The 12,746-nt window shown below is 52.0% G+C and overlaps 1 protein-coding gene and 1 long non-coding RNA gene across 3 annotated transcripts in view; one reads left to right on the top strand and one right to left on the bottom strand.

Annotated features, from left to right (window-relative positions):
* Positions 1-12,450, bottom strand: part of UBE2H (ubiquitin conjugating enzyme E2 H) — a 55,165-nt gene extending 42,715 nt beyond the window's left edge. Inside the window, exon 1 of one of the 2 annotated variants that reach the window (XM_054631116.2) lies at positions 12,151-12,450. In XM_054631116.2, coding sequence (XP_054487091.1) covers positions 12,151-12,203 — 53 coding nt within the window. In that variant the 5' untranslated portion in view covers positions 12,204-12,450. Of the gene's footprint in view, positions 1-8,666; positions 8,807-12,150 lie in introns of those variants that run through there. The other variant, XM_077179318.1, reaches the window with a different exon arrangement.
* On the top strand, positions 8,671-11,402 carry LOC129119222 (uncharacterized). The gene is made up of 2 exons (XR_008534107.2): positions 8,671-8,908; positions 10,466-11,402. It is a non-coding gene; the product is annotated as an uncharacterized LOC129119222 (long non-coding RNA).
* Positions 12,451-12,746: the final 296 nt, after the last annotated feature.

Raw genomic sequence — 12,746 nt, 5'->3', positions numbered from 1 at the left:
GCAGCACAGGACTAAAATTTGCCTCTCCCGAGACAGAGAGGCTGGTTCAGGCTCAAAGCAGCCAGTTCATATGGAATTTTGGGTGGAAAGGACCTGAAAGATGACCTGATTCCCACAGCTTCCCTAGAGCAGGTTTGCTGTGTTATAACACAAACTCTTCTCACACACAATTCCCACTTATCCAACCAACTCCAGATAAAAATTAATGGGAAAAAAGCCCCAAAGCCACATTGAGAAGAGGCACCAGGGCTCTCTCTCAGCACTCTGCCACCACAGAATCCCTGCACAAAGCCCACAACCCCATTTCTTGCTACATTTAAACAGGTGGAACAGGTCAATCTTGGCTTACCCCTCACTCTTTTCCAATAAATGCTGCTGAAGTGAGGAAAATTCCTGATTTTTTCCAGAGAAATGACCTTTAAAAAGCTCTGGCAGTTTGGGAACACTCCTGGGGAGCTGCAGGGATTGTTGGGATGCAGCTGAGGGGGATTTGACCCTCTGGGACACACCAGAAGAGCCACACACAGCCCTGTCCTCCACAATCTATTCCCTAAATGTGTAAAACTGAGTTTAGCACCAGGATGTGCAGATGCTTTAAATACAGGTCAGCAAATTTCCCGATCTCAGAGCAAGAGCAAAGTTGTGGCAAACCTTGAAATGCAAAATGGGGCCCTCCCAGGGACCAAAGGGACCCATCAGGGGCACATTCTTGCTCACCAGCTCATTTTAGGGGATCTTTTGTTTCATCTGGCAAGGCTCAAGTCTCGATTTTACTCCAAGCAGGGCTCACAGCTGAACAGTGAATTTGCTAAAATTATGTGGGAATATTTCTTCAGTCCTGCCAAACTGGGGGTCTGAAGCACTTCCCAACCCTGTCACTGCTGGTTTTGGGTTTTCTCCACACTGGCTCTGCCTCCTGCCCAGTTTGCAGAACGTGGTGATTTTCTGGGCAATTTTTGCTCCAAACTGGGCAAGCATTTAAAAGAGAATTAAAATTACCTTTTCATGGCAACACCAAACAAACCACGGCAGAAACCACGGAGTAAAAAACCAGTGGATTCCGAGTAACCTGCAGCCTTCTCAGCAGCTGTGAGCATGACAAAAAGTGTTTAAACCCCACACCCTGGGGCTTCCCAGGAGGCACAGGAGCTGAAAAAAGCGTGGAGCAGCTCCAGTGGGACAGGGTGAGTTCACACCTCCTCACATACCTTCCCTTTCAAGGAACACAGGCTCTGGCTCTCACTTACCGGCATCTGATTTCTGACATCCCAGCTTTTCAACCAGCCCCGAGTGCCCCCTTCTCAAAGCACATTCTGCTGCTGGGATCTGAGCTTTCTCCAATATCCAGGCAAGGATTCCTGCCCTGGGCCAGGAGGATTAAATTACCAACGATGTTAAACAAAGCACTGATCGTTCAGCTTCCTTATTTCCACTGCTTCCCTCAATTCAACACTGACACAGCCTCAAAAGAAAAAAAAAAATTAAATATAAACAGTGGGAAACAAAAAGTAGGAGGTGGCTTCAGGAGCAGCAAGGAATAAATCAGTGCAGCCACGCTGAGTCACCTCAGAGATGTGACATTCCCAGGGTAACTCTGCACTCCTGGAAGGACTGGCCCTTTATTTCAGCCCTGTAGATTTGGAATTGAGGATTCCCAGGCAAGGCCATTCCCAAAACCAGCAAAAATCAGTCCCTGACTGTCTCCTAACCCAAACAAAGCCTCTGCAGAGATGTGACATTCCCAGATAACTCTGCACTCCTGGAAGGATCATTCCCTTTATTTCAGCCCTGTAGATTTTGGAATTGAGGATTCCCAAAACTAGCAAAAATCAGCCCGACTGTGTTCTTATCCAAACAAAGCCCCTGCAGAGATGTGACATTCCCAGATAACTCTGCACTCCTGGAAGGATCATTCCCTTTATTTCAGCCCTGTAGATTTTGGAATTGAGGATTCCCAAAACCAGCAAAAATCAGCCCCTGACTGTGTTCTTATCCAAACAAAGCCTCTGCAGAGATGTGACATTCCCAGATAACTGCTGCACTCCTGGAAGGATCATTCCCTTTATTTCAGCCCCCTTGACTCTGGAATTAAGGATTCCCAGGCAAGGCCATTCCCAAAACCAGCAGAAATCAGCCCCTGACTGTGTTCTTACCCAAACAAAGCCCCTGCTGGTTTCCAAACCTGGCTCTGTGTTTAGAGAGCTCCTAAAGCTCAGCAGCACAGCCAAGGGGGATGGACTGGGTGCCTTGGGAAGGGATCCCAGTGCTGCTGAGCCATGGGCACGTCCTGCCACAGAAGATGAGCTCAGCACCAAAGCAGCCGGGGCTTTGTGAGCTTTAAAACCTGCCTGGCTGCCATGTGAGAGCAGGGCCAGCCCTCCTGGCTTTGGGGATCTCAGGGGGAAGGTCACTGAGTCTGAATTAATGGCATCAGACAGAAGAAAAACAAACCCAGTTTCAGTAGAAAGGAGAGGGTGAGGGAGCCGTGGCTTCCCCTGATGGAGCAGCTTTCACCTGATTTAGCAGCAGGGAAAAACCTCCCAGCATTCCCAAAAAGGAAGAAAAAGCAGGGAAATAAAAGGAGAATTTAAACAAAGGGTGGATTAGAAAAGGGTTTTGCCTGAACAAATCAGTTTGGGAGCAGCCAGGAACCAAAGGCAACGTTTGGGCTGCATCTCTCACCAATTCCATGCCCTGTTCTCTCTGCCCAGGCACATGGGGGTTCCCAGCCCTGGGAGTGCCCAAGGCCAGGCTGGATGGGCTGTGTGGGACACCCTGGGCTGGGGAAGGGTCCCTGCCCATGGCTTGGCTGGGAACTGGATCAGCTTTGAGCTCCTTCCCACACAAACACCCCATGATTCCATGTCCTGCTCCTCCAGGCTCCTCTCAGTGCAGACCTCCCAGTTTTATGTTTTAAAAAGCCAAAAATTCCCCTCCCCAAATGCACCTGCAAGCTAAACCTGGCCCTTTGCAAGCTAAAAAGAGATCTGGCTTCACAGCACTCACACTCCACTGAGCAAGGCTTAAAGGAGCAGCTTCATTTCCCAAAACCAAGAGGAGCCTTGGCTCTTAAACCGTGGCCATGCCGATAATCCCAGAGCTTCAGAGCCCAGTTTTAAAACTGCATTTTGACTCAGAAACTCCTTTAAGAGCAAAATCACTTTCAGTCCCTGCTCAGGCAAGCCAGGGATGTGTTCTCATGCAGCTCTCCTGCTGCAGAACTCGGGAGTCTCCTCGGACACAGCCTCAGAGCAGGCCTGGACCTGCCAGCACCAAGGCAAAACAAAGCACCACAGCCCACAAAAGGGAAAAAAAAAATTGCCAGCGTGGTTAAGTTAATAATTTATCAATCTTTTCAACTTTGCATCCATTAATCTACCACGGTGGAGGTTAATCCAGGACACTCAGGCTCAGTATCACACACTGGATTTTACTTCTTCAGGGGGTTATGCTTGGAGCTGATCCTACCCTAAAATCTGTTTTATCCAAACTCCTGTATTTTACAGCCAGCCAGTGTCTGTCCCTGGTGCTAACATCCCAAGCTCACCTTCCCATGCCATTCCTGGCTCCTCCTCTCCCAATGCCATTCCTTCATCATGCAGGGCAGCACCTCACCCCTGCCCTTCCCTGCCATCCCCACAGATCCCCCCAGCAGTGCCCACAAACTGTGCTGTGACACAGCTGTGACACTGAGAAGGCAGCAAGGGCCTGCACAGCTCTCATTTCCACCCCTGTCACTGCTCAAAGCCAGGTAAAAGCCCCCTGGAATTTGGCAAATAATGCAAAATTTATTTAATAACCAACTGTCAGCTTTTAACCGCTCACAGGGAATGACACAAAGCCTCCGGGGCGAAGCTCCTCTAAAAGGCAGCAAATGTCATCAATGTAGACTTTTCCCCAAGAAAACATCAACAAATTCAAAACATTTTTAAGGAAATAACACCAAGAACCCCCAAACAATTAAAGCCAGAGATTGCAAAACCTCTCCGAATTGTCCACCCAGACGCTCTATTTGTACAATCCTTAACAAAAAAATATTTTCTGCTGTTTTCTTGTAGTGATTCCAAGGAAAGCAAGCACAGGGAAATGCAGCAATTTCTGGAAAGCAGCATCTGACCCTCAGCAAAACCACTCCAAAATGGCTCTAGCCCTTCCTGAGGCTGAGTCACGAATATCTGGGAGTCTCCATCACCTCCTGGATGTGGATCATGGATCATGCAGGATGCCAGCCCTGCTCTGTAAGTCCCAGTTTAAAGGGATTCACGGCACAGAGCACCAGCTCCATTTACAGGTGATCCCCCCTCCACTGCTCTGCAGCATCTCGTGCCAAGTGATCTGGGAGTGGTTTGGCTTCTCCTGGAAGGCTGCACCAATCTGCTCCAGGGAATCACTGAAGGGATTTAAGATTAGAGGATGGCTCTTGGAAACTGCAAAATAAAACAGTGGCCAAGTCCTGGATCCAGAACCAACCCTATCATTACTGCATACACAAGAAGCAGCAAATCACTGTTTTCCAAGAGATTAAATCCACCCTCAACCTCAGGCAGATCTCTAGGGAGGCTGAGGAGCTGGGAAGAGATGGGGAGTGAAGATGAGGAGGCAGCAGCTGGAGGTGAGGGGTTGTAAAGGCGATGGGATGAGTGTCACAGACACATTTCATGAAAAATCCTTTCCTTAGGATTTTTCCTCCTGAGAAGCTGTGAGGCCTCAGGAACAAAATGTAACCAATGGTTATCTGCTGCTGTGGGATGCAACAGGAACAAAATGTAACCAATGGTTATCTGCTGCTGTGGAATGCAACAGGTGCAGCTGGGATTGGGCTCATGGGGCTGTTTCTAATTAATGGCCAATCACAGCCCAGCTGGCTCAGACTCTGAGCCACAAGCCTTTGTTATCATTCTTTCCTTTTCTATTCTTAGCCAGCCTTCTGATGAAATCCTTTCTTCTATTCTTTTAGTGTAGTTTTAATATAATATATACCATAAAATAATAAATCAGCCTTGTGAACCATGGAGTCAGATCCTCATCTCTTCCCTCATCCTGGGACCCCTGTGCACAGCAGCACAGATGAGGGGGCACAGCAGATGGAAATCCTGGGAAGAGACAGCCTTGGTGATGGCACAGGGAATCCTGCCCTCCTCTGCACTAACAGCACTCCAGGGGCACCCTCACCCAGGCACAACCAGCTCTGAGCACCCCAAGGAGGTGAAAAAAAGGAATAAAAGCAGCAGGGAAAAGTGAAGTGAGACCCAGCAGCAAAAGCAGGTGAGCCCATGTCCCTGGGATGGGCTGGGGGATCCATCCCATCCCAGAGCTCACCTGTGGGAGCCCAGCACATCCCCCCGGCTGTCCTGAGCAGCCCAGACCCTGCCAGGGGCTCAGAGACCCTGGCACAGAGCCCAAGATGCCCCTATGGTTCTGATCATGGAGCAAATGGAGCAAATCACCAACCTCAGATGGAGATCTGCAGGCCATGACAGTGCAGTGGAATAACAGTGATAACAGTGATAATATCACGGGGTGGAAAAGTAGATTTTGGGGTTTCTGGTATGGGGGTTCAGGGGGCAAGATGGAGGAATCTGGGCATGTCCAGCCTTTCTCCTTCTTCTTCCTGGCCTCCATCTCCTGCTGTGATGGTGGCACTTTTGGATTGGTTTAGGGTAGAAGCTCAGTGTCTAACATAGGGATAGGTACTGGGAAGTTATGGTGAATATTGCACAGGTAGTTTTTAGTATAAAGACATAACACCACCCCAGGGGCAGGCAGAGTGCCTCTGTCTGTCCTGCTGGATGGATCTCAGCTGGACAGGAGAAAGAATTTTCTAGATAAGAAACAATGACCAACCTTGAGACCAAGAACTGAAGAGCCCTGACTCCTTCTTCAAGCACCAGGCTGGGAAAAGAGACTCTGTGACACATCTTGGGGTCACTGTGAGCAGCCAAACCCCAACCCTCACCAGAGGCTCCTGCTGGGAGGGACCCACAGGGGCTGCACAGCAGAGATGCCAAGGTTGGGTGATCCTTCAGTCACCAGGGCTCTGTTCTGCTGAGGAGACACAAAGAGCAGGGCCCTGTGCTCATGGCTCCACACATGCCTGGACAAAACCCCCAGGGACATGGAGGCACTGAATGCACACAGGAAGACACAATGAAGAGCTGAGCTCTGATACTCACACCCACATCTATAATTCACCTCTCATATTTGGAAAAATAAAAATGTTATTCAGCATTTTTGCTGCCAGAATAAAGCCCAGGACAGCAGGAAAATTCAGGCACTGCTGCCTCAGAGTGGGATCACCTCTGACTCAAGCCCACAGTGAAGGCAGGAGGAGTTTGGCTGGGAATCTGCTCCATATGGGAGCCTGTCACTTGAACTGTGGGCTCTCTCCTCCCTCCCTTCCCAACAGCCTGGGATGTGCTTACCCCAATCCAAGCACGGTTAGAGGAGGGCACTGAGCACCAACAGGTGCTGAGAACATTTGGTGACGCTGCACCCAGCTCTGGGGGCTTCCAGAGGCACCTGCCCTCCCCAACAGCCCCATTCCTGCTGCTCTGCCTTCATGGAAGGGGGAAAAACCAGGAAACCAACAGGGGAAAAGCCTGTCAAGGCTTTCAATCTAGCAATGAAACCTAGAATAAATAATAAATAAATGTTTCCTAGGATAAAGAGACAAAGAGGGGGAAAGTCTATCAAGACTTGACATTTAGGGGAAAACAAAGAGGGGGGAAAAAGTCTATCAGGACTTGAAATTTAGGGGAAAACAAAGAGGGGGGGGAAGTCTATTAAGAGTTGAAATTTAGGGGGAAACAAAGAGGGGGGGGAAAGTCTATCAAGACTTGAAATTTAGGGGAAAAAAAAGAAGAAAATAAAGAGGGGGAAAGTCTGTTGAGACTTTCAGTTTAGGAATAAAACCCAAGGAAACAAAGAGGGGAAAAGTCTATCAAGACTTGAAATTTAGGGGGAAAAAAGAAGAAAACAAAAAGGAAAAAAGTCTATCGGGACTTGCAATTTAGGAATAAAACCCAAGGAAACAAAGAGGGGAAAAGTCTATCAGGACTTGAAATTTAGGGGGAAAAAGAAGAAAACAAAGAAGGGAAAAGTCTATCAAGATTTGCAGTTTAGGAATAAAACTCAAGGGAACAAAGAGGGAAAAAGTCTATCAGGACTTTTAGTTGAGGAAGAAAAAAATCCAAGGAAGCAAAGAGGAAAAAGTCCATCCAAACTTTCATTTTACCCCCTCAGCTCCCAGACTGTCTGCTCCTCCAGGAACAGGGCAGGACAGGAATTCAGGGTGAGTTTGAAGGAGAAATTGATTTAAAAACCCCCAGAACATTAAAAAACCCAATCATCATTGACGATGAGCAGAAGCAGGACAGAACACTCCTGTGAAGATTAAATGTAATTTTCCCCTGGAAATGAAACAATGCAGGGCCTCAGTGAGGGGCATCTCCTGCTTCATCCAAAACCTGGGACCTGCCAGGGGGTGCAGGGCTGGGGGCTCAGCTCCCAGCTCCCATTATCAGCTCCTGCTGCCCAGAAATGCCCAGTACATGGGAGTCACTCCGGGAGGTGCTTCCAAAAGCTCACCAGGATGGTCCAATAGTCCTGGTGACACCTAAAACCAATCCCCTACTAAAATCCCAGCCCAGCTTCCCCAGGAAAGGCAGGAAAAGCAGCTGGCACAGCCTCCTGGACCCAGTGCAGGGGAGAGCAAGGAGATCATCTGACAGGGAATGTTTGTTTTCCTGGAATCCCGGGCTCACTTTTGGGGTTTTTAAACTGTTACAGCAAAGAAAAGGCCTCTAGAATTTGTTTAATCAGCATTTAGTGCCCAAATGCCACTTCAGAACTGGGAATCTGGGAAGCATCATCCTGCCAGACTCCTCCTCAGTATTCCAAAAACTCTGCTCTGAGTCTGGGGAATGAGATGGGGAAATAATTAAAATTACCCCTATTTTTCATTATTTTAAGCAGGGCTGGGATGTCAGGCTCCACCAGGCACTCTGCTCCAAGCAGCCCTAAGCAAATCCACATTTCCCAGTTTGAACTCCATGATTAAACAGGTGCACTTGGCTTTCAGGCCTGCTTGAGGAGCCCCAGCTCCCAAATCCTGCCCTTTGTCAGTCCAACTGACAAAGCAACAAAGGGAGAGGGAACTTCCAGCTCCAGCCAATTTTTTGGGAAAAAAAACAACATCCAGCCACCAGCAAAGGCTCTGAATTCTGCTCTAAAAGCAGCAAGATGATACCCTTGGAAGTTGTCATTTAGGCAACAAAGATTATTTATTTTCCTCCAGTTGGTTTGGTTTAGGCAGAGATTTATGGATGATGAGTTCTCCTAAAGACAGGCACCACCTCCCAAGCCACGTTTACCTGATTTGATTTATAAAGCACCACCTGTGACAGCATTTCTGGGAAAAGGGGGGGCTCTCCCAGTTCTGGCAAGGGGCTGCTGCCAGGTCTTTGTGCATTTTGAAGCATCACCACACGATTCCCCTCATCCCTGGAGACCTCATTAACACAGAGCCCCAGAAGTGGGGCAGAAAGAAGCGTAGCGTGACATTCGAAAATTTACATTCAAAGTTTCCAGAAATATCAGTCCTTTAAAACAAAACAAAACAAAAAACCCCAAACAAAAAAAACCAACAAAGCCCCACCAAACCCTACCAAAACAAGACATTCCAGTGCACAGGCTCTTCCCTGGGGACAGGCCAAAGAGAGCAGAGCCACGTGACCCCGCGATTGCTCAACGCCGCTCTTGGAAGGTGTTCAAGTGGGATGAGAAGTGCCATGTAAGCCTATAATGAGCAGAAAAAGGAATTTATCCCAAATGTAAACTCCGTCCTACCCTTTGCCTCCACGGAGCAAACACGGCCGGGGGAGTGTGGAGATTACAAAACGCTCTGCAGGTAAACTAAGGAGCTTTGTACCTTTATTCTCCTTGACTCAGGACGAGCCTAAAATTAGCAGGGAGCGCGAGGCTCCGTGAGCCACGCTCCCAAAGCCCCGGCTCTGCAAAGCGGGCAGCGCAGGGAGCCTCAAACAAAGCTGCCCACTATTTATAATTCCTTTCAGGCACAAAACAGGGTGACACTTCCCTTTTCCAGCTCTGACGCTTAAAAATAGAGCTTGGGGACTACGAGGCAGCCAGCAGCGTTTCTCCACAAAAGGAGGAAAATAAATCAGCACTAAATAAACTCGCGGCCAAGGGGAAGCTGCGGGCGCAGCGCAACAATGAACCCCGGGGCTGGAACGGGAAACGGCTCCGGGGGTAGGGGGGTGCCGGGCTGGGTCCCCCATGGGTGTAAACAGCCCGGCAGGGGCACCCCTGGATCAGCTGCAGCCTCGCTCCGCCCCGGGCCCGGTTTCCGGGTAGTAACAGAGCAGCCAATCCGCGGAGTTGCGAGAGCTCGAGGCCTTTTCCCTGCAAACAGAGCTCCGGGGCTGGCACTCGCCCCAAAGCCGGGGGAACCACAAAGGGGAGCCCCTGTTCTGCCATCCCCAGGGTGGGAGCTGCCCAGAGAGGCCTGGCCTGAAGGCCCAGGGCGTCCCAGTGGGAGAATCCTACACTTCCAGGCCGCCGGTGGGGTGTTTTGGGGAGCACAGAGCCTTCCTACAAAAGCCTGCTCTGAAGGGTCACGGGTCACCCAGGAAACTCTGCCTGGAGCCCCCCAAAAAGGGGAGGAGGGATCGTGGCTCTCTTTTCCCAGCCCCAGCAGCACAAACCCGGCCTGGAGGGAGACAATGAGTGCCGGGGAGTTGGAGCACATCCTGGCCCGGAGATGATTAAACATCGGCTGCACACATCCCCGCAGAGCTCTGCCCTTCCTGCAGCCCCTCCGAGAGAGAGCAGGCACCTCTCCCCTCCCCTCCTCACAAAGAGGCATCCACAAAAGGACACGGACGTGGTAGGATTGAAAATAGGAGCCATAAAAAGACCTCGCTCGGCTCCTAAACCTGTCAGAGCAGGAGAAGGCAGGAGTGTTATTCACCCTGCTCGTGCCCCCTCCCTCCTGGGAAAGGTAGCCCTTGGCAGGCCATAAATCCATACTATTATTCTCCGTTGGATGAAGGGGATGAAAAGGGAAACTGTAATGAAAATGGCAGCAAAAAGGGGGGGTAAAAAAAACCCCAAACAAAAACCCTCCACAGCGACAAAACCCTGAAAGGCCCAGGAGGAGGAGATGCCCTCAAGCACATTCCTTCAGTCCCTCCCCTGGACAGCACCGAGACCCTCCCGGCTGCCGTGTCCCAAAGCAGAGCCTGATTCCAGAGCAGCTTCCAGAGGGGGAGATTCCCCAGGGAAGCTCTCGGGGCCTAGCGAGCGGCTCACCCCGGGCGAGCCAGGCAGACAAACAAAAAAGGCCGGGGAGGGAGGGAGGGAGGGAGCGAGCGAGCGAGCGAGGGAGGGAGGAGTGCTGAGGAGTCATCTGACACATCCAACTTCCTAAGTTTGTTGTCCGCAGGAGACCGACTGCTCTAACCCTCACCCCTCGGAAAACAAGGAAAGCAGAGCCGACAACGAGAGCTTTGCTTTTGGAAAAGCCACTGGGGTTCCTTTTGTCAGGGGGCAGAAAGAGCAGGGCAGAAACTGCCCGGCACCGAGAGGAATCCCGGATATTCGGGGCTTTCTACCTACCCAGCTCCTAGAAACACACAGCAAAGCCACTTCGCAGGGAAAAACCTGCTCTTTGTCCTCCAAAATGCTGCGATCGCTGGAGAGGCCGGCAAGGAACCGAACAAAAAGGGGAAAAAAAAAGAAAAGAAAAAAAAAGGAAAAGAGGGGGGGAGGGGAAAAGGAAACAGAGCAGCAGCCGATCGGGTCGGGCCTCGGCCCCTCTTTCCAGGGTATCCCTAAGAAAGGTTTTCCCCCCTCGCTGAACAGCTGGAATTCCCGACCCTCCTCCCGGTGCGATTAAGCATCGATCGCAATTGGCGGAGTCTGACATGTGTGTAACTTTAAACCCCCGGATAAAAATAGCTCCGATTCGAGCACCATCAGGACTCATTTCCTATTTGCTTCAAAACAGGGCGAAAAATACACCGAGAGCAGCTTTGTGGGGAGAAAGGCGCTGCGAGAACGTCAGACAAGTTTCCTTCGATAAGCCACAAACAGGAGCGCTGCTGCTGCTCCTCCCTCCCCCCCCCCCCCTTTCCAAAAAAACACCACCAAATCCAGATAAGTTTGTTTATCTCTCTCTGGGAACTAAATCAGACCCGTTTCTCGACCCCTGAGAGCAGCAGGGCAGAGTCACCAGCCCTGAGTCCTGCTGAGGGAGGTCGGGCACGTTCAGGAGACAGATCCGAGAAACATTTCATCCACTCTTGTCATTGCTACCCTTTCCCGGCTCGCACCGCCACCTTGTAAACAAAAACTATTAATAAAACAATCCCAGAACCGAATTCCCAATGGTATTTTTCAACGCCACCCACTCTCCAGACAGAGAGAAAAAAGGGATTCACCGCCCCGTAAAGGGCCAGGAATAAAAACAAGGAGGAAAAATATAAACAGATCTATGTAGGAAGAAGGGGAAAAATAAAAAGTAATAAAGCCTAACCAAACCTGGAGGGTTACATAAACCTCTTGGGAGACGGGCTCGGGCCCTGATGCCCTTCACCCACCCCTGGGTCTGCTGAGCCAGACCCCGAGGGACCCCCCCCCCGTCCTCCCCAAAAAATCAAATCCCTAAGCCGGCACCAGAAGCTTCATGAACTGCGGGGTGAGATGGGGGAATAAATAATAATAATAAACCCCACAAAAGCCTTTCTTTGGGCTGTGGCTGCTGGAACTGCTCTCCCCCTCCTGGCCCGCCCCAGGGCAGGCAAGGGGGGGTGCGGGGCGCCCAGATTGGGGGGGCACCACGAGGGGCGTCTGCAGAGACACCCCCAGGGCCGCCTCTCAAGCCACAGGGGGGGAAAACCTCCAAAATACGGCAGAAGGGGGGGTTAGGCCTCCACTGGTGGGGGGGGAGGGCAGATCCGACCCCCAGCTCCGGGCAGAGGCCGCGGGGGTGCGAATCGGGGGGGTTTGGGGGGCGACCCCGGCGGGGTCCCCGGTGCCCCCCGCCCTCCCACCCCTCTGCAGGCCCGGCCCTGGGGGGGAGGGCAATCCTCGTCCCCCGTGGGCCCGGGGGGGGCACGACAAGGATACAGCTTGACCACGTCGGTGTCCATCCGCCTCTTGCCCGGGCTGGGGGACGACATGGTGGCCGCGGCCGCCCCCGGGGCTCCGGGCGGGCTGTCAGCGCCGCCGCCGCCGCGGGCCGGGGCCGCCCGGCGCCGAGCGGAGCGGGGTAACGCCGGGCCGCGAGGCGCTGGGACCCGCCGCTGTCGCTGTCGCCGCCGCTGTCGCCGCTGTCGTCGCTGTCGCCAACAGGGCCCCCCCGCGCCGCTCGCGCTCCCTCAGCCGCTCCGGCCGCCTCTGCCCCAGCCTCTCTCTGGACCCCTGACGTCACCCGCGGTGACGTCACCGCCCCGCGGCGCTACCATTGGCCGCGCCCTCAACGCTCCGCCGGCCCCGAGGCACGCCGGGAGTTGTAGTTCTGAGCGGGGAGGGTGGAACGATGGGTGGGCCGCGGGTTCGAGGCCCCGCTGAAGCCGCAAGCTCCAGTTCCTCCCTTTCCAAGGTCTCCCGAATTCCCCACGGCTCCCAGTATTCCCCGTGTCCTCCCCGTATTCCCCATGGATTCTGACACTCATTCCCCCGTTTCCATTTTGCCCGTTCCCACTATGGCCAGGGAGCCACCT

This window comes from Agelaius phoeniceus, chromosome 5 (genome assembly GCF_051311805.1).
Source record: "Agelaius phoeniceus isolate bAgePho1 chromosome 5, bAgePho1.hap1, whole genome shotgun sequence".
Lineage (NCBI taxonomy): Eukaryota > Metazoa > Chordata > Aves > Passeriformes > Icteridae > Agelaius > Agelaius phoeniceus.
Note: the sequence above shows the minus strand (reverse complement) of the source record. Positions and strands in the feature narration are given on the sequence as shown.